The 27,999-nt window shown below is 48.5% G+C and overlaps 14 protein-coding genes across 14 annotated transcripts; 10 read left to right on the top strand and 4 right to left on the bottom strand.

Annotated features, from left to right (window-relative positions):
* Nucleotides 1–156: 156 nt before the first annotated feature.
* Nucleotides 157–1,141, top strand: EV420DRAFT_1197436 (uncharacterized protein). The gene is made up of 2 exons (XM_060466318.1): nt 157–898; nt 954–1,141. Exons 1-2 carry the CDS (start codon nt 328–330, stop codon nt 1,067–1,069), a joined length of 687 nt encoding a protein of 228 aa, XP_060334203.1. The 5' UTR covers nt 157–327; the 3' UTR covers nt 1,070–1,141.
* Nucleotides 1,142–2,013: 872 nt separating this feature from the next.
* Nucleotides 2,014–2,952, top strand: EV420DRAFT_1197395 (uncharacterized protein). The gene is made up of 3 exons (XM_060466317.1): nt 2,014–2,611; nt 2,670–2,827; nt 2,886–2,952. The coding sequence occupies exons 1-2, from the start codon at nt 2,050–2,052 to the stop codon at nt 2,789–2,791; spliced, it is 684 nt and encodes a 227-aa protein (XP_060334202.1). The 5' UTR covers nt 2,014–2,049; the 3' UTR covers nt 2,792–2,827; nt 2,886–2,952.
* Nucleotides 2,953–3,495: 543 nt separating this feature from the next.
* Nucleotides 3,496–5,746, bottom strand: EV420DRAFT_1197355 (uncharacterized protein). The gene is made up of 3 exons (XM_060466316.1): nt 5,645–5,746; nt 5,470–5,586; nt 3,496–5,253 (listed from the first exon to the last, which is right to left on the bottom strand). Exons 2-3 carry the CDS (start codon nt 5,517–5,519, stop codon nt 3,624–3,626), a joined length of 1,680 nt encoding a protein of 559 aa, XP_060334201.1. The 5' UTR covers nt 5,520–5,586; nt 5,645–5,746; the 3' UTR covers nt 3,496–3,623.
* A 1,829-nt stretch (nt 5,747–7,575) lies between these two features.
* EV420DRAFT_1197298 (uncharacterized protein) lies at nt 7,576–8,523 on the top strand. The gene has a single exon (XM_060466315.1). The coding sequence runs from the start codon at nt 7,700–7,702 to the stop codon at nt 8,276–8,278; it is 579 nt and encodes a 192-aa protein (XP_060334200.1). The 5' UTR covers nt 7,576–7,699; the 3' UTR covers nt 8,279–8,523.
* EV420DRAFT_1619106 (cryptococcal mannosyltransferase 1-domain-containing protein) lies at nt 8,311–9,712 on the top strand (the record flags this gene model as incomplete). Its single annotated transcript, XM_060475430.1, has 4 exons — nt 8,311–8,385; nt 8,432–8,775; nt 8,824–9,391; nt 9,653–9,712. The coding sequence occupies 4 exons, from the start codon at nt 8,311–8,313 to the stop codon at nt 9,710–9,712; spliced, it is 1,047 nt and encodes a 348-aa protein (XP_060334199.1).
* Nucleotides 9,713–10,075: 363 nt separating this feature from the next.
* Nucleotides 10,076–10,576, top strand: EV420DRAFT_1639811 (hydrophobin-251; the record flags this gene model as incomplete). The annotated part of the gene is made up of 4 exons (XM_060477023.1): nt 10,076–10,207; nt 10,260–10,330; nt 10,385–10,472; nt 10,529–10,576. The coding sequence occupies 4 exons, from the start codon at nt 10,076–10,078 to the stop codon at nt 10,574–10,576; spliced, it is 339 nt and encodes a 112-aa protein (XP_060334198.1).
* Nucleotides 10,577–10,597: 21 nt separating this feature from the next.
* Nucleotides 10,598–12,875, bottom strand: EV420DRAFT_1197259 (GroES-like protein). The gene is made up of 17 exons (XM_060466314.1): nt 12,609–12,875; nt 12,534–12,558; nt 12,418–12,480; nt 12,352–12,367; nt 12,276–12,296; nt 12,114–12,224; nt 12,045–12,052; nt 11,982–11,990; nt 11,896–11,932; nt 11,745–11,846; nt 11,674–11,697; nt 11,411–11,619; nt 11,326–11,351; nt 11,113–11,269; nt 11,039–11,061; nt 10,937–10,989; nt 10,598–10,880 (listed from the first exon to the last, which is right to left on the bottom strand). Exons 1-17 carry the CDS (start codon nt 12,700–12,702, stop codon nt 10,719–10,721), a joined length of 1,140 nt encoding a protein of 379 aa, XP_060334197.1. The 5' UTR covers nt 12,703–12,875; the 3' UTR covers nt 10,598–10,718.
* Nucleotides 12,876–14,368: 1,493 nt separating this feature from the next.
* Nucleotides 14,369–15,081, top strand: EV420DRAFT_1525729 (hydrophobin 2). Its single transcript, XM_060472388.1, has 4 exons — nt 14,369–14,541; nt 14,603–14,673; nt 14,724–14,811; nt 14,866–15,081. Exons 1-4 carry the CDS (start codon nt 14,389–14,391, stop codon nt 14,911–14,913), a joined length of 360 nt encoding a protein of 119 aa, XP_060334196.1. The 5' UTR covers nt 14,369–14,388; the 3' UTR covers nt 14,914–15,081.
* Nucleotides 15,082–15,868: 787 nt separating this feature from the next.
* On the top strand, nt 15,869–17,795 carry EV420DRAFT_1197226 (putative aquaporin 4). Its single transcript, XM_060466313.1, has 10 exons — nt 15,869–16,237; nt 16,291–16,414; nt 16,465–16,498; nt 16,548–16,606; nt 16,655–16,706; nt 16,761–16,900; nt 16,956–17,133; nt 17,192–17,279; nt 17,338–17,448; nt 17,498–17,795. The coding sequence occupies exons 1-10, from the start codon at nt 16,101–16,103 to the stop codon at nt 17,532–17,534; spliced, it is 960 nt and encodes a 319-aa protein (XP_060334195.1). The 5' UTR covers nt 15,869–16,100; the 3' UTR covers nt 17,535–17,795.
* Nucleotides 17,796–17,954: 159 nt separating this feature from the next.
* EV420DRAFT_1196944 (thaumatin) lies at nt 17,955–19,709 on the top strand. The gene is made up of 12 exons (XM_060466312.1): nt 17,955–18,246; nt 18,307–18,409; nt 18,477–18,483; nt 18,543–18,592; nt 18,645–18,714; nt 18,771–18,866; nt 18,920–18,989; nt 19,035–19,127; nt 19,182–19,268; nt 19,327–19,410; nt 19,463–19,552; nt 19,601–19,709. The coding sequence occupies exons 2-12, from the start codon at nt 18,321–18,323 to the stop codon at nt 19,624–19,626; spliced, it is 762 nt and encodes a 253-aa protein (XP_060334194.1). The 5' UTR covers nt 17,955–18,246; nt 18,307–18,320; the 3' UTR covers nt 19,627–19,709.
* EV420DRAFT_1761770 (adenylyl-sulfate kinase) lies at nt 19,668–20,758 on the bottom strand (the record flags this gene model as incomplete). The annotated part of the gene is made up of 5 exons (XM_060480676.1): nt 20,462–20,758; nt 20,323–20,408; nt 20,120–20,269; nt 19,856–20,060; nt 19,668–19,804 (listed from the first exon to the last, which is right to left on the bottom strand). The coding sequence occupies exons 1-5, from the start codon at nt 20,487–20,489 to the stop codon at nt 19,668–19,670; spliced, it is 606 nt and encodes a 201-aa protein (XP_060334193.1). The 5' UTR covers nt 20,490–20,758.
* An 83-nt stretch (nt 20,759–20,841) lies between these two features.
* On the top strand, nt 20,842–22,047 carry EV420DRAFT_1477283 (uncharacterized protein; the record flags this gene model as incomplete). The annotated part of the gene is made up of 2 exons (XM_060469407.1): nt 20,842–21,589; nt 21,665–22,047. The coding sequence occupies 2 exons, from the start codon at nt 20,842–20,844 to the stop codon at nt 22,045–22,047; spliced, it is 1,131 nt and encodes a 376-aa protein (XP_060334192.1).
* Nucleotides 22,048–22,644: 597 nt separating this feature from the next.
* On the bottom strand, nt 22,645–23,761 carry EV420DRAFT_1477282 (Metallo-dependent hydrolase; the record flags this gene model as incomplete). Its single annotated transcript, XM_060469406.1, has 4 exons — nt 22,645–23,010; nt 23,067–23,322; nt 23,379–23,388; nt 23,443–23,761. The coding sequence occupies 4 exons, from the start codon at nt 23,759–23,761 to the stop codon at nt 22,645–22,647; spliced, it is 951 nt and encodes a 316-aa protein (XP_060334191.1).
* A 1,292-nt stretch (nt 23,762–25,053) lies between these two features.
* EV420DRAFT_1477281 (uncharacterized protein) lies at nt 25,054–26,316 on the top strand (the record flags this gene model as incomplete). Its single annotated transcript, XM_060469405.1, has 3 exons — nt 25,054–25,394; nt 25,456–25,799; nt 25,874–26,316. The coding sequence occupies 3 exons, from the start codon at nt 25,054–25,056 to the stop codon at nt 26,314–26,316; spliced, it is 1,128 nt and encodes a 375-aa protein (XP_060334190.1).
* Nucleotides 26,317–27,999: the final 1,683 nt, after the last annotated feature.

Genomic DNA, 27,999 nt, shown 5'->3' with positions numbered 1-27,999 from the left:
TCCTCGAACTCCTCAATATCTCGGAAATCAAGGTGGGACTGACTCAGATTACTGTTCCCGTCCCTTTCTCATCCGTATCCAGGCTGCCTGATCATGGCAGAGTCCCTTCTACAGGAGCTTGTCGACGCAATAATCGACGAAGTCCACAGTTTCAGCGATCTCAAAGCGTGCTCGCTCACATCTCACGCATTTCGTCTCGCACTCGTGCCATTCTCTTCCAGCAGGTAAAGCTGAGCGGCCGATCGCAACTCAATGCATTCCAGAGATTTCACGAATTATGTGTGACCTCTCTACATATTCCTTCACTTGTGCAGACTCTCTGCATCCATGGCTACCATCGCGGCTCCACCCTCCAACGTCCAACGTCCAACGTCCGACACCGTTAACTCTATCCTTCAATTCATGCAGAATCTTAAGGTCATTAAATTCTACGACGTCACTATCAGCGATTTCTGCGACGGGTCGCTAGCACGGCTCTCGTCCCACTCTTTCTGTGAGATACATCTTTATGATGTCGTCTTCCACGGGAACGGGTTTGACCAGATGTGCGCCGTCTTACAAGGATCACCAGACTTGGAACGGCTTTTTGTACATCATACTGGCCCGATGACAGCGTCGATGTTTGGTGGTGATGAAACTAGTCAACCGAGACTGGACCATACGCACGTTACTCGTCGTGGCCCTCGTATCCGGGACTTGAGCGTCGTGAGCAGACATTCATACAGTTGTCCTGCCTTTATCGAAGCGATCCTGGAGACGAAAATCTGCCCACTGTCTGCTGAAAAGCTGCGGCGGTTTGCATTTAGTCTTAGCAAAACCGTCGACTTCCAGCATCTCGCTAGAATCCTCAAACTGACGTCGGGCTCCCTTCGAGTTCTCTTGCTGACATTCAACTGCCGTGAGTATTTGTATGCGTGTCTCGTTACCTTATATTCTTACCACCAGAACTATAGCATCAGGCTCACGGGATTCTCTTCCTTTGAGCAGTCTTCCAATCGTCAGAATTGGACATTTGCGAAAGGTTGCTTTCATGATCACATCCGGGCACGATGGGCTTCATTATCTGTAATGGTGGATCCAAAGCCTGAGGAAAGTGATACACCTCAATCAATCCCCTGCGTTGCGAACCATGGACATCGAACTGGGTGCTTCATTCTCGGGAAACCCCACCTCGCAGCCTCTATGGGGCGAGTTTGACCAAATTCTCTCAAGCTCACCGTTTGACGAAGGGTTCCGCCTGCTGACGATAAAGATTCAGAAGAAGTCGTTCGACGGCGGTGTGCAGGCAGAAAATAGATTGCCTCTGTTCGGAGAGATCCTGGGAATGGGGTCTCGGGAAACCGCCGAAGATAGGGCCAAGCAACTCAAAGCTCAGTTTCCTCGGCTGGTAGGAAAGAGTAGGGTTTCCGTCAAAGTGACAAAGTGCGTACTGTGTTCTTACTTTTGATGAACCTGAAAGCTCATTGCGGATCGTGCGATACAGGCATTGAGTCTGATGCCAACTCTCGTTCTACATACGAATCAGTAAATTCACTTTTAAAATTACGAAGTAACGTATTTAATGGACAACGTAGTCTAAACCACCGGTAATCGACGTTGGCCAAGTTGATTCTCAAGCTACGACTACGAGCGTTTAGTTTGCGATTATTTGAGAAACCAGCGCTGCTATCTATACCCATTGGCGCGGTACCAGGTACCTCGCACTAAATATATCGCATAAATGATGGACAGTTATGAATGAAGGGACCACGACTCATACACGTTCCCTATGGCTTGTATGTTTGAGCCGAATATTGGCAGTATATGTACTCTTAGATTTCTTGGGGTGAAGCGCCATCCATCACGATAGGTATTTGGCTTATTTTCATCGTTATCCTTTCGACACCAACTATACTTGTGTATTCCACGCATTTCTTGCAGACATCGTTGGGTCTTGAAAAGCCCCGATACCAGGATTGCCGAAGTCCCGTATATCTCGGAAATCAAGGTGGGACTGGTTCGAATCACTGTTCTTATTCCTCTCACATACAGTATCCAGGGCGCCCAATCATGGCAGAGTCCCTTCCGCAGGAGCTCATTGATGCGATAATCGACGAAGTCCACAGCCCCAGTGATCTCAGAGCATGCTCGCTCACATCTCGCGCTTTCTCCTCGCGCACCCGTGCAATTCTCTTCCGCCATATCAAACTGAAGGGATCGCAACTCAACTCGGACGGGGTCCAGAAATTACACGAACTGTGTATGGCATTTCCACATATCCCTCCGCTTGTACAGACCCTCTGCGTCAACGGCCACCGCGGTAGCTCCACCTTCCTTGCTGTGTTCGACATCATCAGCTGTATCCTCCAGTTCATGCAGAATCTCAAAGTTCTCAAATTCGACCACGTCACTATCGGCAATTTCTGCGACGAATCGCTAGCGCAGCTCTCAACCCACTCTTTCCGTGAAATACACCTTATTAACGTCATCTTTCACGAGAATGGGTTCGAGCAGTTGTGCGCCGTGCTACAGAGATCACCGGGCTTGGAACGGCTACTTGTACATCACACTCATAGTGTCTCGATGATTGGGGGCGGCACAACCACCCATCTAAAATTGGACCACTTGCCCAGTGCGCATCGCAGACCTCGTATCCGAGACTTGAGCGTCATAAGCAAACATTTATACAGTTTTATCGAAACGATCTTGGAGACGAAAACCTGCCCCGTGTCTATTGAAGAACTACGATCGTTTGAATTCACTCTTTACAAGGCCGCCGACGTCCAGCATCTCGCTAGAATCCTCAAACTGACCTTGAGCTCTCTTCGAGTTCTCTTGCTCAACGTCGGTGAGTATTTTTATGTGTGTCTCTTTACTTTCTATTCTTATCTGTGTTATTGTGGCAGCTGCACAGAGTTCTTTTCTTTTGGGCGGGCTTCCTCTCTTCAGAATTGGACATTTGAGAGAAGTTACTTTCACGGTCCCATCCCCCACCTATGGGCTTCAGTATTTGCATTGGTGGATCCAATGCCTGAGGGGAGTAGTACAGTCCGATCAATCTCCCGCGTTGCAGGTCATGGTCATCGGACTAGGCATTCCAAGAGAATGCTGGGATCCTGCTTCGCCAGAGTGGAGCGAGTTCGACCAGATCCTCTCGAGCCCGCCGTTCGACGAAAGGTTCCGAATGTTGACGATAAAGATTCAGAAGAGACTGACTGTCAAGAGCTCGTGGAAAGAGAACGCGGCGCGTCAGTCGTTGTCGCAGAGGACTCAGAGTGTGTTGTACGAGGACTCGGAAAGCACCGAAGATGTGGTGAGGAAATTTGAAGCCCGGTTTCCTCGGCTGGTAGGAAGGGTTACAATTTCCGTCAAGGAGCATCAGCGCTGAACGGATTTCTTACATACATCATTGAGTTACAACGGGATAGCATCGTGGTTGAGATGTGCATTAGATAGCGAAATAACTATTCCATGAGCCTCATTATTTATTTAATTTGACAGACCACTATAGCTCTTATCTTTGGCATCCGTAGAGGTATAGCAGAATTACGTCAACTTCCGGGAGAGATCTCATCCAACGAAAGGAAAGCGTTCAGCAAAAATCTCGACGACAAAGCGAATACAAACAAAACTAGCAAAACAAATCAAACACGGTCCACCATCACACCCTTGCTCAGCGTCCTGAAAACAACCTCGAGTCCCTCCCCTTTCATCCGCTTCAATTCCTGAAAATGATGCTCATCCAACCTCGTCCACCTCGCCCATCCTTCAAAGCGCACCAACGAGAATGAACCCAAATTCCACCGCGTATGGATCAGATTGACGAAGGACCGATCCAAAAAGACGAGCTCGTCAATAAGCTCGTTCCTTCTCCCAATTTCGATGTGTATCTCCCGTAGCTGAGGCACCAGAACGTGCACTGCACCCAACTTGGAGTGTTCAGCCAGACGCGTTATCAGCGTCTTCATATGCGATTCGTAGAGCCAGGTCCTGTCTATCCAGAGCGGGAATCGGAGTTGTAGAGATTGGAGGTGAGGCGTCAACTGTAGGATGTGGATAAAATTGCTGTCTGGAGCAGCGTTTGTTAGGGATAGCGAGGTGAGTGAACATTGGGAGCGGACGATAAGGTCTGGGACGGATATGCAAGCACTGGGAGGGCACTCGCGGCGATCTCCTGGTTCGATGTTCATGGTATCAAGGGCGGGAAGCACAAGGTTGTCTAAGAAGAGGTCATCACATGCTGTTAGGCGCCTTAGGGATTTATGCGTGACGCGGGATAGTCGTGGAAGCTGGTAGGATACACCTTCGGTGTCACAGTGATTGACCCTGAATGTCTCCAGCCGAGGGCTCCGCTGAACCATATCGAGGTAGCATGGAGTAAGTGTGGTATCTCCCTGAGGCCGCGTGTCGCTGTAAGTGGTAAGATGGCCTGGTAACCGAATCTTCGTCCTCCAATGAAAGCCATCGAAAGATGCCTCTACTAGCTTGGGTGCAACCTCAAAGGCGTCGAGCGTCTCGAGCTCTCCGGAATCTGAGCACCGCAGTGAGACGGATATGAGAGAATCGAAACGCTCTCGCGCAGCTGAAAGCAGCGCAAGCACGTTAGTGGGAAGGACACATGAGATACGTTCCCAGCGTCTGGAATGTTCCAAAAGCACTCGAAGAACATCCGCTAGCATCTTTTCATGATCGGCGTCGCCCACTCCTTCGTCGTCGTCATCGCAAGTAAACGTAAAGTGCTGTATATTCTGGTCAGAGAGGCGGAGGACTGTGGATAGAAGGGACGACGGGTCTCTATGGCTAAAGATGCCATTAATTCGCAGTCTAGACCAGAGAGACGGGCAGGAAGAGGCGGTCTTACGCCAGAAGCGACTGACGTGCATGAATACCCAAGGACCGGCCTTGATATTCAAAGCATCGCATGTGTCGTCTGCCGTAGCGAAGATGAATACGCGAGTAAGGACCTCTTTTGGAATACGCCGGACGGAGGACAGGACAGACGCAAACGCGTCGGCTCGGGTTTGGAGAAGAGCCCGCTCTTGCTCGAGTTGGTGTAGCAACGCTCCAACACTACGGATCCTGTCGTCAAGCTGGGAGACGTCGTCTCGAATACCTGGTATCCCGACATTGCGGAACCAGGTAGCCTGCACGTCGGAGGGGGGGTCGTTCGTGTGGAGAAGCTGGGACAGCTGTGGCGACGGTGGGATTTGTAGGGAGGGATTTGTCCGGAGGGTATGGCCGCAATTGCAACATATGACACCATTTGGTATGTTACTAGAAGAAAACGGTCAGTCTAGGCTACTAGAGGCGGTATTTATGCCGGAATATGGATGAAAATAGATGGGCGCTCTTCAACGCGTGGCATCTCGAGCACTATTGCCGTGAACAGTGAAGATATTTCACGACCAAACAATAATCTGAAACTAGGCAACGTTTGACTTTGGGCGAATGTCCTGTACCCGATGTATAGAATTCAAAGGACGTACGAACCTTTTCATTGCTACAACACTTGATTTGGTAGGCTCAATTGAGGAATGCATCCATATGATGCAGGCAAGAGAACAAAGCAGGTAAGCCCTTACTCGCCCAAGCTGAAGTTGGAGCAGGCTGAAAGTAATCCTCCGTTCAATACTTTAGCCTAAGTGAGAAAGAGAAGTAGGCGAACCTCAACAAATAAGAAGTGCTTCGAGTTCGCAGCTGCCAAGATCCCTTGCTGACTGTACCGTATTATTGAATGAGTAAGCAGGCAAATCGCCGGGCTCAAGCGGATTTATCAGGGATTGGAAGATAGCGTCCACAAGATGAGTAAGGGAAGTTCAATCTGACCGTATAGCGAATTCCAGAGGACCCCATGCATATAAAAGGTGAGCATGGTCCTGCAGTCGATGAGAAATGTTCGAAACGATTATTCGGGAAAGGCGGCGGCCATTAGTCAGTTACGCCGGTCTCAGGGCTAGTCCGCTGCTTCGCCCGGCCTCTTCTCTGATCCACAAAGCGTTGCAAAAAATCTCGCACCCTGTAACTTGGCGATAGTAAAGATAGACGACGTACTGTCTTGCTGTTGAGGCCGAAGCAGTATTAGAAACGATTATTACTAACGTCGCTAAATGCCTCATTCCGGTACCACTTATCACTAATCCCTTGACTACTCCTCACGGCATGCTATTCCTGATGATTTGATGGATGATCTACCAAGTTCCCCCATGCATGTCCTCTATTCACCCATGCGAATGCATCCCGGAGAAAATCCAATCAGGAAATCTATCACACACTTGTCGTTCAGAGAAGTCAATCCAGAACACTGTATTCGGAATTGAACAGCGATATTTCGGAACTGGTGTATAGAAGTCCTTGCGGTCAAGACAGATAGACGACAGATCGCATTCAAGCGACGTCAACGGTACATGGTAGGCTGTTTTATGTGCCAGGGCGGTTTCTATTGAGCGACTGACGTGAGAACACTCAACGTCGGAGGAGGAAGATGCTAGTCGGCGGCGCAGTATTTCTGGATACAAAAACGTCAACCATTCGTCCAGAGTTCCAGGCTGTGTATTGAAAGTTACACTGAGAGCGGCTGACAGTGGATACAATCGAACAGACGAGACTACGACCTGGTCACTTTCGCCGCCGGAGTTACTTAGGTGATCCATACACGAATTAGAGTATCCCCAGCATGACATCGTGGTTTTTATTGACATCCTGTGTGCGAGCGACGTGGAGATCAGTTGATGCACAGAAGAACAACCTCAGGCTGCCAGTTAAAATCAGTTTCAGTCACAGATTTGTTCCTCTTTTGTACTTACTCAAAACAATATCAAGGCACAGAACAAGTTGCCAAGCTTGATTGAATCCCGTAGTGAATGGAACAGTCCAATTTAAGAGACCTTGGAGACAAGGCAAGCGTAGTCTATTGTTCTGCGCAACATGGGGGCTTCAGAGTTTCGGGACCAACCGAAAATTTGATTGCCGCAAACCGGCATTGCCCCACGGCAATCGCTGTCGACGGCAAACTTAGTGTGCCGATGTGAAGCCGGGCAGAGCATATTCTATTTTTCCCTCTCTAATGAATTCATTTCCGTGACCAGAGACTACTCTATAACAGGACCCGTAAATTCATAAAAGATGCGCGTTTCCGGATTCCAATCTGTTCATTGTTCAGGAACATCTGAATTGCTTAACAGTGTGATTGCACAGCAAACGTTGCAGTGGCCCACATGGTTCCGAGAGTTTAGCACGCCGATTACAAGCCGGGTATTCCGTCTCGAGCTCCTCTTTCCCCTTTACAATAAATCCATTCTCTGTCACCAGAAAGTACATGCACTTTTCTACTTGCCAAGTGTGTTCCGAGAGTCAATTATGCGTTGTTGGGTTTCCATCAGATTGGCACCGGTAACAATGGGTTTCACGGTTTCACATACACGCAGTGCTTGTACGGGACTGCGGCAAAGCGCCAACTTGAATGGCAAACTTTAACTTTCCAAAACCAACTTCCTTCTTTCCTAGGCAGTGACAACTCGATTACGCCTGAAAAAAATTCGTGCACCTAGTGAAAGCGCTGTAAACAGTGACACATGAGTCGTGTGCCACCAATGACAGAATCTGCCCGGGTGCCTAACCGTCGGTATGACTAATTAATGACGCCCCCATTAAATGATGTCGACGACGCCGGTAAACTGTTTAAACGCCGAAACGTTTTCGGTCTTGGCACGAACTTGGCAGGATGGGCGGGAAAGTGGTTGCTGCGGTTCACCGTTCCACCATGAGGCTGTCATGGGCATTCTGGACGTTCTTCTCTACCCTCCGCCAGATCTCCCCTTATGCGATACCCACATTTCTCTTCGCCTTTATCTATAACCAGGCCTATCTCTACTGGCTCGCGACCGTGGGTATGGGATCATGGGCGCCGGCTTGGCCAGCAAACAGGACTCGCCTCGTCTTTTTAATGGTGTCTATACCGACATGGAGCCTCGTTATGCTTATATGGACCGTTGGATTCACCGTTCTCAAGAGCGTGTGGGCCAGGAGGACATCCCGAGGAGAGTACTATGAGGCTATCGAGTTGGACCCGGACCCGCGCAGCAGTCGAAATTTTCATCGCGGATATGTCCAGTACAGATGGCACTTGACTGTGCTGGTCTATCTATCGCTCTTTATATGTGGACTGTTCATGTTATTGACTCGTGAACTTCTCGGAGACGTGCGCTTCAAGGCTGATATCCAGGCTGCGATAAAATCTCCGAGACCGGAAGGGCATGGAAACGGAGGTACGTCGATAGCCAATTTGCCTTGCAATGTCTAAATCCAGTTGCAGAAAAGGTCTTTATCGGTGCCATGTTCTATAACAACGAGCGGGTCGTACCATACTGGTGTGATGAAGTGATCAAACTCATCAAGTACCTTGGCACGGTGAGTTCCACCCCAGTGACCCATATTATACACTCAGCTCTCTCAGGACAATGTTTTTGTCTCCACAGTCGAATCCAACAGCGGCGACAAGACCCCAGCCTTGCTGGAAGAATTCGGCACTAGACTAACTGCGCTCAAGGTCCAGCACCGAATACTCAATCACGACACATCAATCACGCGTCCGGAAAGTATGGATACCAAACCGCCGCGAATACGATTTCTTGCTGCGGTCAGGAACAAGGTCTTGGAGCCCTTGGTGGAAAATGGCGGATACGATCGCGTTATTTTCAGTAATGATGTCTTTGTCGAGTCCGAGACGATCCTTGAGCTCCTTAAGACTCGCGACGGGGACTACGATATGGCGTGTGGGATTGATCTGTCTTATTGGGGGTGAGAATTCGCCTTGTATAATTCCCACCGACTCTGACAACGCACCAGAATGTACGATGCCTGGGTCCTCCGAGACCGGCTTGGGCGCTTAGTGTCATCGCTATGGCCCTACTTCCTCGAGGACGCTGGCATGCAAGCGGTCATGAAAGACGAGCCGGCGCCTGTCTTTACCTGCTGGAATGGCATCGTATCTTTCCGTCCCGACCCATTCCTCCCCGTCAGCCTACGTACCTCTGGTCGCCTTTCAACAGCACCTCTCTCGAATCCTCTTCCCTCGTCCCACCCATCGTTCGGTCAGCCTGCCGATCTGTCACCCGCCCAGACACCACCTCTGTCGTTCCGCGCGTCAGTGGAGGGCGAGTGCTTCTCATCAGAATCGTTCCTTATGCCTTATGACATGCGTCGTCAATTCGAGATGAACAACATATACCTTAATCCGCGAGTGATCGTCAGCTACGAATGGAAGTTCTACGTCTGGTACAAGTGGGTACTCAGACACTGGATGGTGAAGTGGTGGATAGAGAATGTGGAGAACGGGAGCATGATGCACCTGGCGAAGATGGTGGTAGGGGATGCGAAGAAGATCTGGACCTGGGACGGTGGAGAGTGTCATCCGGTGAGTGACAGAATGTTGCGTGTTTGCTGTTCATTGGCTGACGAGGAATGTTCCGTAGTGGTGACGATGATCTATGTTAATTATTGCTTCTATTTATTCGGGGAACAGCACTAATGTTTTGGAAATTCAATCACGACACCGTTTTCTATCTATCTAAGTATAAATTCGCGTCTTGACCTGATGGAGCAAGAAGAAAGCGGCTTGGTGGCGCTGCACTTCTTAATAATGACGGGACGGATTAATTGAATCGGTGACGTCTAGCTCTCCCGCATCCGCGTTGATCAGGAGAAGGCGGCGGCTCGGTGGCACTGCACTTCTTAATAGGGGGATAAATCCAATTATCGCCCAGCGAGGTCTCGCTCTTCGTTGTTATGTGCTTCAAGTAACGGTGGGTTTGTAGGACCTTACTCCCAGAATACTCAGTCAAAGTTTTTGACTTTGTACCAAGAATAGCAAATTCAGATGCAGTCTCTCTGTCCTTCGGTACCAACACCATATGATCATGACAATCATTCCTACTGTCCGAAGTCAATGCAACATACATACGCGCACCGTAAGCGGCGCACTCCACAGAATGCAGGCAGTCTCTTCAAGTCTTATTTCCGCATGATCACAAGACTTTCTCAAGTCGTATAAAAGAGACTGTAAACATCATTGAGTAATATCATCACTCTCAATCTCACAATGTTCTCTCGCATCTCTACTTTCACCATCGCCGCCTTGGTTGCATACGCAGCTGCCGCTAAAACCACTACCACCGTCACCGGTGGAAAGTGCAACTCTGGTTCTCTCCAGTGCTGCAAGTCTGTTCAGGACGTGAGTCCAAGGTGTCTTTCCCTCTGAATCCTTATTTATGTACTTTATGCAGCCTAGCAGCAGCGCCGTTCAGAGCGCCTTGGGGGTCCTCAATATTCCTATTGGCACTGTCACCGCCGATGTGTACGTCATCTTACTTATATCTGCGATTCGCATGCTTAATTTTATGGTTTGCAGCGGTCTTACCTGCGACCCCATCACCGTCGTCGGTCTGGGAACCACCCAGTGTGCTAACCAACCCGCTTGCTGCGATAATAACAACTACGTGAATAGTTTTCTCTCATATATGCATAATGGCCGCACACTTATCTTCCCTTATAGAACGGTGTCGTTGCTCTCGGATGCACGCCTGTTAACTTGGGTGTTTAAGCCCACTTTCAATACCTGAGATTTTTATCACTGGTCTCCCCATTTTTCGAACATATACCTTTATCTTTCTTACATTCAACGTAAAGACGTTATTACATACACGGGTACAAGTGGTACAGGTTAAACATTCATGATGATTTATCTAAGCACAGGGGTGCAATAAGACCTTCGTGTACCCGTCAATTCGCTTGTCGAATTTCTCGTATGCCGATGTAGCATCTTCAAGCGGCAAGTTATGCGATACGACGAAGGAAGGCTTCGCTCGACCAGCGATGATCAAGTCACGAAGGTAGCGATTGTAGGACTATCAAAGTCATATAAAAACCATAGCTCGTATTGGCGGGATTCAGCAAAACTGACCTTGACGTTACATTGCCCAGTTCGAACGGTCAGGCCTTTCTCAAAGAGCTTGCCTGGAAAGGGCACTCAGACAGTGGAGTTTAAGCTAGAGGAACGACATACCAAATGGGAAAGATATGTATCCCCTATATATCCATTAGTACCTGTCCATTGTATAGAGATCCAGATGTACGCACTTGGCAGCAGCAGAGTCAGGCGCACCAGGATCTGTTGGTACATATAACCCAGGAATACCTAATCCTCCGGTAGGTCGGACAACCTTGATGAGTGCCTCGAGCACAGCATTGGGTTGCTCGGTCTTTCCATCGCTAGACGTAGCTTGATAGCCGACAGCTAGAGGAGCAACAGAACGTTAATATTCGCGCCAACGACGAAATAAACGCGCTCACCGTCCACTCCGCGGTCAACTTCCTTCCTGCAACATGACGAAGCCGTGAATTAGGCATAAAAATAATCGTGGACAACACTTCTCACCCTCCTCTCAGCTTGATAATTTGATCGGCAGGGTCACTTTCAGTAAAGTTGATCGGGATGCAACCAATTTCTTTTGCCTTGGCCAGGCGTTCCGGAACACGATCAACGACATATATCTCAGCGGCACCGCGAATCAAAGCAGAGTAGGCTGCCATCAGACCGACTGGTCCAGCGCCAAAGACGGCAACCGACTCTCCCGGACGGAAGCCCTGTTATTAAAGGCGTAAATTCTGCTGAAGGCCAAGACTCCGGAGAGAACGAACCGAGATTTCAACACCATGCCATCCCTAGCAGTCACTGAGTATTGAGACAAACAAAAATTAAGCAGGCATACCGTCGGAAAGATATCAGCCAGGAGTGCAAAGTCCCCTTCGTGCTCGGTACCAGGTGGTAATTTGAGTGCATTGAAGTCGGCGAAGGGAACCCGGACATATTCCTACACGTAGTGTTATACAGTCCCCGTCATTGATAACATTGTCACGTACGGCTTGCCCGCCTTGATATGGTCCCATTGCAACATAACTAAGTGTATCTTCAACAGTGAACCTGATGCCATAAGTGGTCGACTCACCCATAGGCCCTAAATCATGGTCAGATGTTGTTAGGATCCCGAAGTAAATTATAAGACGCGTACCCGCCCGCCTGTGTACAGTAATATGTGGTGTCAGTAGTGGGGCTGTAACGTTGTGATAACGACACTCACGAAACCTGGATTAACGTGGGTGCAGAAAGCCGAACGACCCTCTTCGCAGTTGAGGCAACGCCCACAAGCAACGTTAAATGGCATGACCACTCGGTCACCTTTCTTCAAGAGCTACTGATCGTGTCAGTATCAATGAGAGAAAGAGTTGAGGGAGGGACATACGGCGACCCCGCTTCCAGTTTCCTAGATGATGCCTATGTTAATATACAACAGATCTTCGCATATACCGAACACACACCTCGACGATGCCCATGCTTGGATCATAAAAATCAGACGCAATATTATGACTATAGAATGGCCATACTTCTCATGGCCGAAGACTATACCAGCCTGCGCTCCGGTACGTCCTTCGTACATATGCAGATCACTGTAACGACGCTCGTTAGTGTCCTGTGTGCGAATATGATAACGCGTTCTTACCTTCCGCAGATGCAACTAGTAGTCACTGAAAGGATATGTTAATATCTCGTCCTACTGATAGGAATGAAGGCGCGCCTTTGACGATGACATCATCGGCATGCTCGATGGTGGGCTTTGGAACGTCCTGCACTGTGACGCGGAATGGACTTTCGTATACAACAGCGCGCATCGTGGATGAATTTGATAGGAAATGGTAGATGAAAAGAGAACGTCTCAGTACAAATAGCAGATTAGGTCATAGCTTCATCATGATATCCGATTCCAAGGGAGAAAAGTAGTCCGGCAATGAGTCACATGTGGAAGTTGCCCAGCGTGTTCAAGATGCCAATTGCTTGCCAAGGACGCTGCGGTATAGAAGGCATATGACGCAGAAATCTGATGAGAGGCTCCGAACTGTCTTGCCTGCAAAGAAGTGTAATTATTCTGATTATCTTTCTGAAAAAATGCTGATGAAAGGACTTACAAGGGAAACCATCTGCTAGTGCGTAAAGATAGCTCCAGGCACTCATCATACTGCTCATTCCAGGTGACACAATGTAGGTCAAAAGTAGAAAGAAAATCCAAAGCGGTTAACTCAAGTCCTCAAGCCGAGACCAGCTGATACCACGAGTCTATACCAGGAGTTGTTCGAAACAGAAGAATTATCAAGGTCGTTATATTGCTCCCGTTGCAATTGCCAAGGTAGCATTATGTTGGCCATGACTATTACAACCGAGGGTTAACGGAGACTTGTTGTTCCGGAAAGTGTTACCGAGTTCATATCATGCTTGTATTCAATGGGCAACCGTCAGGAAAGAAGAGAGGGCCTGTTAGTATATAGTGCCATTTTATCCTGGAAAATAAATACAGCGGAAACTCCCTGACGCCAAGCAAGTAAGCTCGAGTAGCCTATACATAGAAAGTCCAGATACTGACGTATTTGAATGATAACTGTATCGCTCTCGTTACAATGTCGCGCTTCAGATCGTTCAAGAAGCCACTAAATATCAAACAGAGGATATTTTGTCCAGTTAGATGTTGTAGAGTTATTTCTGCATTCGGGACCGGAGAATAATAAGGAAGGGAAACTTGAAGATTTGGGAAGATACGGCAAGGTATTTACTGCTGTGAGTGGTAGTTGTGCAAGTTGAGTTTTCTGCCTCCGTGAGCCGGACGAAAGGATTCGTTGATATTTTTTGGCCCTTGACTGGCATGCCAGTGCAAAACGAAAGTCGATGTCGTGGTCGTCACGATGTCAAGCTTGCGTGGGAATTTTGCCGCTCTTTCCTTTTCTGTCACCGTTGCTGGTTAGCCAACACGCTCATCCTCTCCAGTCCTGAGGTCGGAGAGGAAAGGCTCCCCGAAACCTTCTACAGCCTCACATTGCTTACGATTTTTGTGAACTACGTTATGTGTACCCTCCGATCCATGCTATCATTGAAGTGACATTTGGAACGATATACCAGCCCTGCCTCATTATTCCCTCTGCCAGTGACTCGGTGTCTTTGCTCCATACATGACACGAAAATTCCAAATTTCCCTGAGAGTAACTCTGTTGACAGATCTCTGAAAGTCTGAATGCTGACGAGGACTTCACAAATGGAATATCAATGTCAAAGACTCAAAGGCTAGTCAAACACGCAATCAATCTAGAGTCTTAATTGCCATTGGACTGTCCGAAATTATGCCTGGTCGTGTCGTTATAGTTATCAAAGCGTTACTTCAACATTTCGGCGGTCACCCACTGGCAGCCGACGATCTGTGGTTTTCTTTTTCTTGAATTATCTCCGCTTTCGGTCCCGACATGGTATCTTGAGGCGTATAAAAGATGTTCGTAGTCGAGCAATGTATCTCAAGTCGAACAACTTATCTTACCATGTTTGCTCGCGTATCTGCTTTCTCTCTCGCCATCTTGGCCTTGCCTCTTCTCGCTGCCGCTAGCGTGGTACCAAGGGAATCCACGAACACAACTGTCACCGGAGGCCAATGCAATACTGGTTCCGCTCAATGTTGCAAGTCTGTTCAAGATGTAAGTCTCTTTGATCTTATGGGCAGAGCATGGAAAATTAACTCACCCTTAATCCAAATAGCCGAAGGATTCAGCGGTTCAGAATGCTCTCGGTTTTCTGGGAATTCCCATTGGCGAGATCACCGCCGGAGTGTAGGTGTTCTCCAGTTGACTCTTCTGAGTTTTACTGATCTGCTTTCAAGGGGCCTCACTTGTGACCCCATTACCGTCATTGGTCTTGGTACCACTCAGTGCGCTAACCAGCCAGTTTGCTGTGAGAAGAACAACTTCGTAAGTGCCACTGGAGAGCAATCGGATGCGATGTTTACTAATGTCGAAAAATAGAACGGTCTCGTTGCCCTCGGCTGTACCCCCATCAATGTCGGACTCTAAGCGTAGTCCTATGGACTTGTTTCCTTGGATTTATCTTTCCTACTCCCAACCAATTAGATGCTTCCATCATGGAATACACGATATTATTTAATAAAACTCTTTCTTGAATTTCCAGAATAAGCTTCAACAGTGATGAAGCGAATCCTTGCACTGTCGTGCGAAAGCGTTGCTATGTTTGCTATGCATCCAAGTTGACCGAAGAGTATTCAATCGAACTTGAGTTTTGCAAGAACCATTCCGAGTCGGCATTCATCGGCAAGATATACATTTAACGGAACTTGCTGCTTTTCGAAGGTCTATTTCACCTTCGGATCCAGTCAAAATTGTGCAGCGCTTGAAGTTGAACGTTGCCTGTAAAAATCGCCGCTATCTTTTCTTGCCTGCTGCATCTGATCGAAACTATGGATCTTGCTGTGTTTATCAAGTTGATATAGATGTTGGTCCTTGCATTCCAAGCCATGCTTTCTGCGCGATTCTACGCAGAATCTCATGAGAATTTTTCTGCCTACCATGTGGAGACGTTCGACTTGGCCATGAAAACTGCCTATCGCTCAGAAATCATCAGGGCCTTGTTGGATATCGAGCTCGTGGCTCGCGTGTTTATTGGTAATCAGTCACGTGTACGTACCGGTAAATTTTCGTAGCTACGCTTTCCTCTTCTTTACTCGATTGACTACGTACTCACTGCTCATGTACTGCGTCAATCCCGTATTCGTGTCCTGATCCCTCGTGTGCTTCCATACCCGCTAGGATTATTTCAACAGGCCTCGTCCGTCACTAGCCTTATGGATTACACCATATCTACTGGGTTACGACACTTCGGTTTTGCATGAAAAATGCTAGCGACTGTATTGGCAGGCTCAACCTTGATCCGTTTTCCCTCTCTCAATAATGCTTGGTAAATCTCGGGGCTTAAAGCAGTATATCTCTAGCATATGGTGTCTTCTATCTCTCCCTCAAGCTTCTCATCGGGGTTTTACCGTGCTCAACGCCTACCGACATCTCCCCTGAAAAAGGACAACGGAAAATTATGACCAATGGCATATCACAAGGGCCTATAGTCAAGAGATAGAAGCACTTCCGGCGTTTGTAGTTGCGGAGTGGACATGACCCGGCCCGGATAGATATATTGGGACTTCGCGTTGGAGCGGTCTCTCCTCTGTTCACTCCTCGATTCCTCTGGCGCAATGTCTACTGCCAGTGGTTCTGACGAGAAAGACGAATCGCCTTTTGGGCCGATAGAGATCTCGAGCGTAGGCGACCATATCGAACTCGTATCCTCACCAGAAATCGTCTCCGAGCCCAATTGGTGGTGGAAATATCGGTACGCTAGAATCGATTCGCCACGCCTTGATATTCAGTGCGATTTATCTACAGTCAGTCTCTCCGAGAGCCTGCCGCCGAGTTTGCTGGTGTCATGGTACTCGTCATTTTTGGGACGGGCGTTAACTGCCAGGTCAGTTTGTCTGCGAATGCAAGCGTGGCGTCCTCGCCTAAAGGCGTAAGTGGCTTCTGGCAGATTTTAGGCAAAGGCGTTTTGACTACTTGTAGGATTACCTCTCGGTTTGCTTTGGCTGGTCTGCCGGTCAGTGCTGAATGCTATGCAGCATTCTCTTTCCTCACTTTTGGTGCAGCCGTTGCACTTGGCGCATGGGTGAGCGCGGGAATCTCTGGTGCTCATATAAATCCTGCAGTATGTGTCTTCGTATTCTCTTATTAAATCAGACTCAGTACTTTTCAGGTGACTCTAGCTCTCGCTACATGGCGTGGGTTTCCCTGGAAGAAAGTCCCCGGTCAGACTTCTCGCGTATTTCACGGAATATTTCTCTTATTCGTATGCCCAATAGGTTATCTTCTCGCTCAACTACTAGGGAGCATTGTCGGTGGCGCTATCGTTTACGCCAACTACCTTCATGCCATCGATATTGTCGAAGGCGAACGTGGGCTCAGGACATTAACTACAGCAGGAGTCCTCGGGACCTACCCGGTGAGTTTTCCTCTCGAGACCTTCTCTTTGCGAAGTTCACTCACTTCAATTCCAGTTGGAATATATGACGAATGTCTCTTGCTTCTTCTCAGAATTTCTAGGCACTGCAATGCTTGTACTTGTCATTCTTGCTACTATTGATCCAGGAAATATACCGCCCCCGAGCGGGCTTTTCCCCATTGTGCTTTTCGTTGCGTTGCTTGGTATATCGGCCTCCTTGGGCATGGAGACTTGTATGTGTACCCATTCGCTCCTCACTTCCTCCGGCACTGCTAATTCCCACTTGGTCAGCGTTCGCGCTTAATCCTGCTCGTGATCTGGGTCCAAGGATCGTTACATCAATGGTTGGCTATGGAAGGCAGGTTTACACTTTCCGAAAGTAAGTTTTCCCTTCCTCTGCCGTGAAGGTATCTCTGAACAATATATATTTCTTTCAGTCAATATTGGATCTGGTGCCCTCTCATAGCACCGATTCTTGGTGCTCAGGTTGCAACAATGTTTTATGATGTATTCCTGTTCCAAGGCCCCGAAAGTATAGTCAACAGACGGTACGAATCTTCTATGGAGTTGTAGACCCCTGGTTGAAATTTCTTGAAGGAGCGGCTCTAAAAAGCGACCGGAGGATATGGTGTAGGGCGAAGTTATGCATGATATGTATTTACGAGTTTTACCGTTGATTTGTCTCTGATGAGCCTTTACTCTTTGTATTAAGACCAGATAGGACGCATGCCCATTGTGATATCAGATATATACTTAGTCGGTTTTGTCAATAGTACCGTACTTGGTAAATATTATCATCGTTCATTTTTTAGGACTTTGACACGACAACGAATAAATATTGTATTTCAGACACATTTAAAGATTAGGAGAAGAATTATACCTAAGAAAATAAGTGCATTGTCACCTAAAATAAAATGATTGTGACGGGAAAAGTGGAAAACACGTCGAAACGCGCTGCAAGGCCCTGCACGGCTTGAAATCGGCATGTCCAACTTGCCGCCGGTAACCCGAAATTTGCCGAATACCGGCTCACGGCCATCAAACTATGCCTTGGTTTCAAACTACCGCGCTTCAATACTCAATAAGTATCGACCTAGGCTCTTCGTCCAGAAGTCGAAATCTCTTGATTATGGCGAAGCAATAATACAGGCATCATATGAATGCCCCATCCTTGGCATCGAACTGGTTGCCCGGACGATGTGCTTGCAACCCGTCTTTTGCAGTGCCCGACTCTTTTCTGGGTGAAACATTGGATCATCCATGCAATCATCGGTGAACTAAGTCTGATGTATTTCTACGACACGGTTACTATTCTCAAATACATAGCCATCAACGGTCTTCACTTGGTGGGTATAAGTAAAGTCTCCAAGCACTACTTATCCTCAATCTTCCTTCCTTCGGTGCAGCGCATCTCACTTCCATGCAGGCCATCTTTGCTCTTCTCTTCGCTCTCACTGGTGTCTCGGCTCGTACGTTCACGGTGAAGAATTCGTGTTCGTACACTATCTGGTAGGTGTTCACCCGAGTGAGCCTTCAGGCTTCATCAATCGCGTACTTATTGCTTTACATTTCCTAGGCCTGCGGTTCGTCTCCCTCTTTTCTCGTACCCTGCCTCATGAATTGCTTATCCTGCCATTTTCAGATCTTCACAGATCTAAACGTCGGCCAGGCGGTGCCTAATCATGATACTGGGTGAGCGTGATATACTACTCTAGCATTCTTGGTGCTGAGTTTGCAAATATAGCTGGGAAGCCCCTGCAGGCAGCTCAGTGTCATTCGACGTCCCAGGCAACTGGACTTCTGGGCGCATCTGGGTTAGTATTGCTCAGATGACTTTTGTTTGCATTTACGTGACTGGGGTTGCGGTTAGGGACGCACACAATGCGATTTTTCGAAACAAGGACCGCTTTCTTGTGTTACGGGTGGCTGTAATGGAGGGTTACTGTGTGATCCTCATACCGGGACGGTACGACAGTTCAGGTTTGTTGATGTTGGTATGTTGACTCTGATTCTCGATAGGGTGTCCCGCCGGTGACGGTAGCGGAATGGACGTTAGCAGCTGATGAAAAGGGAGAGGACAACTACGATCGTGAGTGACTCGTAGACGTTTTACCTCGAAGCTGAACTGTCGTAGTCTCCGTTGTAGACGGTTTCAGCGTTCCGATGCTCGTCACGCCCACTGGTGGATGTAAAGCACCCGTCTGTGCTGCTGACCTCAACACTAATTGTGGGTGTCTCCATTCAGAATGGATTCTCAGGCTTACGGTGTTGTTCTTTTTAGGTCCGCAGGAACTCGTACTGGCAGGACCAGATGGCAAGACTGTCGGGTGTAAATCTGCGTGCTTGATTGAGAACGACGAGCAGAAGAGTATGTAGTAGTTTTTTCCTACTATGTCGTCGGTGTTGGCTAAATTTTCTCTCTTCAGAGGACTCGCCCAATTGTTGCACGGGCTCTCATAACGTGGCGGCGACTTGTCCTTCTTCCGGGGTGTCCTACTATAATTATTTTAGTAAGCTATTCATTCATCCCTTTTTCAAGTGTTCTTATGTCTGTGCACGCAGAGGGTCCTTGTCCGACTACGTATGCATATGCCTATGATGATAACACTTCTCTTTGGACGTGCCCAGGGGCTACGCAAGCGGATTATACAGGTTATTTTAATGTATCCATGGCTTCAACATTACTGACCCATACTCTAGTGACTTTTTGTCCACCGGCTCAATAATACACACTTGTCTATGTAATTTTATAGAAGCCTTTCTCGTTCTACACGGAAATATAGCCTTTACTCGTCAAAAAATCAGTGATTATCCGAACACTCTCCGTAACATCCGTAACCGACGTATCGATGTGAATTTCTGGGTTTTCTGGAGCCTCGTATGGGGCGGAAATGCCCGTAAACTCTATCGTCGAGTGTCAACGAGGCATCGGCGCAAATTACCAGAGCAACGCACCCATAATTTCTCCCGCACGGGCTTTCTTGTACAGCCCCTTTGGATCTCGCTGTTCGACGACATGGAGAGGCGCATCAACGAACACCTCGACAAAGGGAAGCGATGCCTTTTCGTGAATCTCCCTGGCGAATACCCGGTCTACACGGTACGGCGAGATGAAGGCTGTGATGGCGATAGATGCGGAGTCGGCGAATAGCTTGGAGACCTACCCAGCAGTGAGCATGAGCGCGATCAATCAATGAATAGCTGGTAACGGCAACGCACCTCGCTTATCCGACGGATATTCTCGTTTCTCGACTTTTCGTCAAATCCCAGATCTTTATTCAAGCCGAATCGGACATTGTCGCCGTCCAAGCGGTAGGAGGTTTTGTGTAGGTGGAGGAGATGTTGTTCCAGTGCACATGCAATGGTTGACTAGGGCGGCTCCGTCAGCTCTTTCACGCAGGACGGCTATGCATCAACGGCACCTTCCCACTCGCGCTCAGCCCCGTCAACCAAATCGTTACGCCCTTCTGCCCGAGTAAGGTCGTTCGTTCTTCCGAGGAGACAGAGCCTTCACTGAGGGATAATGGTCACCTCTTAATCATGTTTGGTGACCGGGCGTACCAGGGTGGAAGGTGATGTTCGTAGCCATCGCAGGAGATCAGTAATAAGTGAGGAGGAGGGGGGTTTTTCGGCCATGGTCGTAAAGAGCTTTCGTCATTTTGACGCGATCGATGAAAAATGTCCCAAGCGGATCTCCGGAAAAAATTATTACAATTTAAGGTTTGGTATCCGGCAATAAAAGGAGGCGGCTTTTTTCCCTTCTAGTGAGTCGTGACCATCCCGGTTCGTGCATTCTTTCGCGATGACCGAGGACGACCACAGTCTCTATAAAGATCCGGACCGAACATGCGGTTAGACACGCTATCAAGATGCCTACGGCTTAGTATAAGTAGTTTGCTTCTTCGGAGATGGCCTATCGATTTAGTTCACCTTCCACCACCATGTATCCGCAAGAATTGATTGACGAGATACTCGACAACCTACACGACTCGCCCTCTGCGCTAAAAGCATGCTCCCTCGTCTCTCACCAATTCTACCCCCGCACACGTGACCATCTTTTCAGCTTCGTCGATTGTCCGACCTACCCAGATGAAGCACGAATCTTTGACATCGCGCGCGACTCACCCGAGCTGCTCCAGTGCATCAAACACGTCCAGTTCCAATGCCTCAATTTTTTCTTACCCCCATACCGGACAGCCACTTTCGAGGTCTTGCACTCACTTCCATCCCCGATGACACTGTCCCTCCGGAACGACGGCGCCCGGGTCAATTTCTTGACGGAAGAATGTGAATGGTGGCAAATTTTGCCTGGGCTCATATCCTCAGCTCCGTATCTCGCCGTCACCAGACTCGAGTTCAAACGTCCCCGATGGAGCACTTTCCTAGAGTTCCACCACATCGTTCTCTCTTTTCCCAATGTGACGGAGTTGTACATATCAGACTTGACGGAGTTGTATGAGCCCGACGACCCCGCTATGCCAGTATCTCCTGCTCCTCGCATCAAGATTCTGCATGTGGACAGCTTTGGCCCAATCTCCGCATTCTGGGAAGGTTTGCATTCGTATCGGTCTGTGTACCTTGATCACCTGGAGGAGTTCTATACTATAAGCGACTTCCCGAAAGACCCTGGTGCAATTGTCCAAGCTGCAAATTCGGTATCAAAGGGTCTAAAAGTTTTGGAGATCACTTGTAATTGTACTCTTTGTACTAGTAAATATCCCTTCATATCTCATTTAGCCCATGCTGACTAATCACAACAAATAGTCTGGGACAATGCCTCCCTTCTTCGCTTGAACGCTACTACCGATCTACGCCTCGGTGGTGATCTGAACAACAACATGCTACCATTCATCAACTGGTGGATCGAGTGCTTCCAAGTAGTTGAGAAGGAGTCTATCGTTATGGACCGACTGACCATCAGGATGGTAGGCAAGGGACCTCCTGTCACCCCCGGACAACTCGAGCCAATAAAGAGAGCGTTCGAGGAGTTGAGCGACCTTCTCTCAAGGCTCGTCCGGAACGTGGACCTGGTATTCCAGTTAAAGGATTACGAGGCTCACCCGGATCTGTCCACGGATTGTTTGAGAGGCGCCATCATAGATGCGTGCAAGGTGCTGGGGAAGACAAACTCGAGGATTTTGATATGACGGAACAGACACTTGATGTGGCTGTGTTCCCATTCCCGGCTAGCATGCGTATTTTTTGAATTTAGGTCTGCTAACAAGTCAGCTTGTGTAGTCGAAAGAGATATGGAGGACTGACAAGCTTCGGACGTATGTACAACTGTGGGTTCATACCCGAGAACCACTTCGGGAATCGGCTCTTGAATGCTACGTTAAGCCCGTACATTAGCATAAACCAAAACGTATGATAGAAAATAACTCACCTATTTCTAACAAGACGAATCTTCGATGTACAGTTTTCCAACGAAGTTCAGTCCGAACATGTCACCATCGTTTCTGGGGTACCGATCCCTAGTCAATGCATCGAGATTCGAAACTTCTCGTCCCTTTGGGTTCGGATATTTCTCGCTTGCCGACAACATCTCTGACATGGCAGACTGGTTCCAGTCTCCGGTATTAAAGTTAATCGATACCCGCCGCGTTGGATGTGCACCATTTAAAGTCACTTTCGTCGTCAGATTGTTTTGCCACTAAACGTATTATATATCATGTCGCGTCTATCTAGCTCCCCACTAAGATTAGTTCCCGGGCATAATCAGCATTTAATGAGAATTCCTCACATCACACCCCATAGACCCTCCTAGCGCCTTCCCTCGCCACATTCAACACCCTCTCCGCATCCCAGCCCTCACCCATAACCTCCGCCACAAACTCCGCCGTCCATGGAATCATCAACGAATGCGAAAACGGCAACCTCGACTGCTTCGGCTCCAACGCACCATACACATTCGCCGGGACCATATACGGCGCGTCGGTTTCCAGCAGTATCCGCTTGTTACCCGAGGCTGCCATCTGCTTGAGGAGATCAGAGGTGTTGAGGTTCGATGCGTAGCAGACGACGCCCGTCACGCCGATATGGAGGTTCGGGAAGTACTCGAGGAGGCGCAGGCCGAATGCGGCGGTGTCGGTGAAGCAGTGAATGTGGACCTGGAAATAGATGTTAGCTTGGAAAGAGGGCAGATGGACGGTCAAGGTTGACGTACTCGGTGGTCCTTGGGTACGATCTCCTTCATAATTCTCTCCGTGTCTTCTTCAGCTTCTCGTGTATGCACAGTTATCGGGATACCACGATCCACGGCTATCCGTAGCTGCTGGGCGAACACCCGCTGTTGGACATCCGGCGGCGAGAGCGTATAATGATAATCCAACCCAATCTCACCCAGACCAACACAAGCCGAATGCTCTAGCGCAGTGAGAATCTCAGATTCCACAGCAGGGGTATACGATTTCGCTTCGTGTCTAAATGGGAAAAATTATCGCGACGAGAGCCCAGGTTTGGTTTTCAAAGGACGTACGGGTGAACACCTATCTGTAAAGGTTAGTGTGAAAATTCAGAGGGGAAAAAAGCAAGGAACGCACCGATGACGAACCGATACTGAATACCTTCCCATTTCCCATCTGCCAACTCCTTCCACGTCCCCCGCATGAAAACCTCCGGCTCGCACCACACATCGACTATCGTCTCCACCCCCTTACCTGCATACACGCCCTTGACAAAGTCAAACGCTGTCTCATACTGCCCTTCAGGGTACTTTGAGCGATACAACGCGAACGTGGAGAGAAGATGCGTATGGGTGTCGATTATCGTGCACTGTGAGGTCGAGGCGTGCTGGGGGAAGCCAGAGGTCATTAGGTCGTGAGGAGGGAGGGAGCTCTTTTTCTTGTTGTTCTTGCCCATAGCGATGGAGGTGCTTGCGAAAGATCGTATACGTAGGTGGGAGGCGCGAGGGCGCGAAATAAGTCGCAGCATAGGACCCGAAAAGGAAGTTTTCCAGACGAAAAAAACTCGCGTACACTTCCCGTAAGGTTTTAGTGCAATAAATCAAATAATTTTGTCGCTAAATGTCTATAGTACTTGTACTACTACTACGGGTCTTTGGGAAATCGCAATGTAATCCTGGAATAATCTTACAATAATATTATTTATGTAAGGTTTGATTGCGAGCGTTAGCAAGGATACATTTTTTTTGACTCTGCAGGCATTTCATTAACCGCCACAAGTACACTAACTATGGCGGGAGTCTATTTGCCGTTGCATATCGCCCGTGTTTTGGTCTAGCCTCCCAGAATTTCTTCCATTCCTCCAACGTCTTTACTTTCGCTTCTCTTTTGGCATTAGCTCTTGTTCTGCCCGTCGTCTCTACTGACTTTTCTACTCCTCTCTTCGCTAGGTAGTCTGCTCCCTCACTCCCTGCGATGTCCTTGTGGCCTGGGCACCAAGAGCTTTCGACTGTATGTAAAGGGTTGCTGTCGAGGAATTGTCATATGCGACGGTGAAAGACTATAGAGAATTCTTGTCCGGTTTTGGGTATGTATGGTGTCGAGTATCGCGTCGACTGCTGATGCGTTGTCTGCGAAGAAGTGTAAGTGCTTCACTTCCTCATCTTCTTTGGCATGGTTCGTTGTTTTCGTTGCTCCCATCGCGAGGGCTGCCATCTCCCCATCATAGACCTCTGCTTTCTACCCCAGCTTCATACTGAGCTCGATTAAGGCCTGCGTCCCGTCTCTGAATCCCACTACTCCTGCTTCTACTCGCCTCTTTGCCCGCCTCCCCTGGAATCATCTTTTTTTGCTCGCCTCTTCTTCAATTCTTGAGCGAATCCCTATAAGCGCGAGTTGCAGGTGGCGAAATGGATTATCTATTGCTGTGCGGTGTCTTGACAAGTGTTTTCAAGTTTGTCGCTGTTTCTGCTACTGTTTGATATCACAAGAGCACAACAGTCGATCCCACAAGAACCTCTCATATAACAAACGTTAACGCTCGCTCCTGTGGGTTCCCCACTGTCCATATTATCTGGGAATAAAAGGGGCGGCTTTTTTCCCTTCTAGTGATCATTCCCGATTTCGTTCATTCTTTCGCGTCGACTGAGGACGAATGCGGTTAGACGCGCCATCAAGATGCCTACCGCTTAGTAAAAGTAGTTTGATTCTTCGGAGATGGCCTATCAATCCAGTTCACCTTCCACCACCATGTACCCACAAGAGTTGATTGACGAGATACTCGACAACCTACATGACTCGCCCTCTGCGTTAAAAGCATGCTCCCTCGTCTCTCACCAATTCTACCCGCGCACACGTGACTATCTTTTTCGCTACGTTGATTGTCCCCACCCAGACAAAGCGCAAATCTTTGACATCGTGCGCGACTCACCCAAACTGCTCCAGTGCATCAAGCACGTCCAGTTCCAATGCCTCAATTTTTTTACCCCAGTACCAGACAGCCACTTGCGAGTTCTTGCACTCACTTCGATCCCCGATGACATTGTCCCTCTGGGACGACAGCCTTCCGGTCCAGCGCTTGAAGGAACAATGTGAATGGCGGCAAATTTTGCCTGCGCTCATATCCTCGGCTCCGTATCTCGCCGTCACTAGACTCAAGCTCAAAGGTGCCAACTGGAGCACTTTCCTAGAGTTCCACCACATCGTTCTCTGTTTTCCCAATGTGACAGAGTTGCACATATGGATCATGTCATGGCAGTTTGATATGTTAGGCAACCCCGCTGTGCCAGTATCTCCTGCTCCTCGCATCAAGATTCTGCATGTGGACAGCTTTGGCATGATCCCTGCATTTTGGGAAGGGTTGCATTCGTATCGGTCTGTGTACCTTGATCACCTGGAGGAGTTCTATACTATAAGCTACTTTTCGGAAGGCCCTGATGCAATTGTCCAGGCTGCAAATTCAGCACCAAAGGGTCTAAAAGTTTTGGAGATCACTTGTAATTGTGCTCCTTGTAAATATTCATCTCTTCATATCTCATTTATCCCATGCTAACTAGTCCACATCAAATAGTCTGGGCCAATGTCCCCCTTCTTCACTTGAATGCTACTACTGATCTACGACTCGGTAGTGAGCTGAACGACGACATGCTGCCGTTCATCAAGTGGTGGATCAAGTGCTTCCAAGTAGTTGAGAAGGAGGCTATCGTCATGGAGCGACTGACCATCAGGATGGTAGGCCAGGAACGTCCTGTCACCCCCGGACAACTCGAGCCAATAAAGAGAGCGTTCGAGGAGTTGAGCGACCTTCTCTCAAGGCTCGTCCGGAACGTGGATCTGGTATTCCAGTTAAAGGATTACGAGGCTCACCCGGATCTGTCTACAGATTGTTTGAGAGGGGCCATCGTAGATGCGTGCAAGGTGCTGAGGAAGACAAACTCGAAGGCTTTTGATATGGCGGAGCGGACACTTGATGTGCCTGTGTTCCCATTCCCGGCTAGCATGCGTATTTTTTGAAATTAGGTCTACTTGCACTGAATGTACTCAACAAGTCAGCTCATGTAGTCGAAAGAGATACGGAGGACTGACAAGCTTCGGACGTATGTAATATTGTACGACTGTGGGTTCATACCCAAGAACCACTTCGGCCATTGAGTGCTACGTTAAGTCCGTATATTAGCACAAACCAAAATGTATGATAGAAAATAGCTCACCTATTGCCAGCAAGACAAATCTTCGGTGAACAGTTTTCCGAACACGTCTCCATCATTTCCAGGGCGCCGGCCCCTAGTCAGCGCGAGCGCTGTCTCGTTTTTTTCTTACCCCAAGCCACCATCGAGTTACTGCATTCACTCGCCACCTCGGCGACATTGTACAATTGTATTGCGAATGGAAATGTTTTGCCTTATTGTGCCGTGACCAACGTTCCCGGAGCATCGTTCTACGGGCCCTTCTCAATGTGTCAAAGAGTGTCCAGGAACGACATCCCTCGTACCCGTATCTCGAATGCGATAGGATATCCATGGGATGGGTTGTGTCTTCCCAAATATCAATGGAAAAAATCCGCGTTGTAAGTTTGAACTTTGGGTGGTGATTGGCCTAAAAGTCTTAGTCGTCGAAGTAAAATACCATCCCGGGTGGCCTAGTTGCATCCCGCAAGCAGTACCGCTGATCTGCGACTCGGTAATGAACTGAACGACGACATCAGCAGATGTTCAGTGCAGCAAAGGAGTCTCTCACCCCAGAGCGAATCTTCAGCTGGCATATTAACACAAGCCGCTGGAGAGAGCTAAGCGATGTTCTTTCAGAGCCGGCGCAGAATTCTAGTCAACCGCGCGCTAAACTTGATCCGGTTATCGCTATCCCTGCATGAGACATTTGAGGGTTTAGGAAAATGATCAGATGTTCCACAGAGAATATTGAGTTCTGTCATATATTTGCACAAAGTATTGTATGACATGCCAAATGTGGGTCGAAGGAACAGAAAAGAAAGAGAGAAAAAAAAACATGTGCGAGAGCGAAGGACCTTCGAAGACCGGAATGTAGGAGCCCTTCATCACGTTAGTACTTGACCATAAGTGAGGGAAACACAATCTTACTAGCTAGATGATCTTTTTGCTCCGGGTGTTCAAGCCACGCAGAGACGACGAGTATGCAGGTCCATTCTAAGCGAAAAAGTAGACCAACAGCAGGATTCAGTGTTTAGACCGCCGCCCCTCCCTCCCAATCTGGTCCTCCAAAGGCAAGCGAATCTTATACGTAGCAGAATGATAGTTTAGCGCGACGAGTAGAACGTAGTGGTTCCAGGGGAGATACAGATATAGATTTGAATCAATAGGTGGCTTACTCCCAGCAACACTAGGTACCCACCACGACTCGGACTCGGAAGCGATGTTGGCAGTCCACTCAAGTATGCGAAGAATCGGGAACCAGAATATCGAATCGATGTACAGATAGCTCTTGAAGAGTACAAGGTACAGGAGGTGCTTGAGTACGGTGCCTAGAGGAAAGGTAGGTAGGGTAGGTAGGTGGAATAACCTTGATGCAGCAGTAGAGAACATGATGGATGTGGTTCTAGTCGTTTCAAACTCCGACCTCACTGACAGCCACAGACGCGTACTGCACGTGCGCATCCGCGACTCAAATACCGCGCCTGTCAGTGTCACCTTGATTGTTGTCTTGCTCCTCGTTCTCTTGCCT

Source organism: Desarmillaria tabescens (assembly GCF_030435595.1).
Source record: "Desarmillaria tabescens strain CCBAS 213 chromosome Unknown EV420scaffold_9, whole genome shotgun sequence".
Classification (NCBI taxonomy): Eukaryota; Fungi; Basidiomycota; class Agaricomycetes; order Agaricales; family Physalacriaceae; genus Desarmillaria; species Desarmillaria tabescens.
Note: the sequence above shows the minus strand (reverse complement) of the source record. Positions and strands in the feature narration are given on the sequence as shown.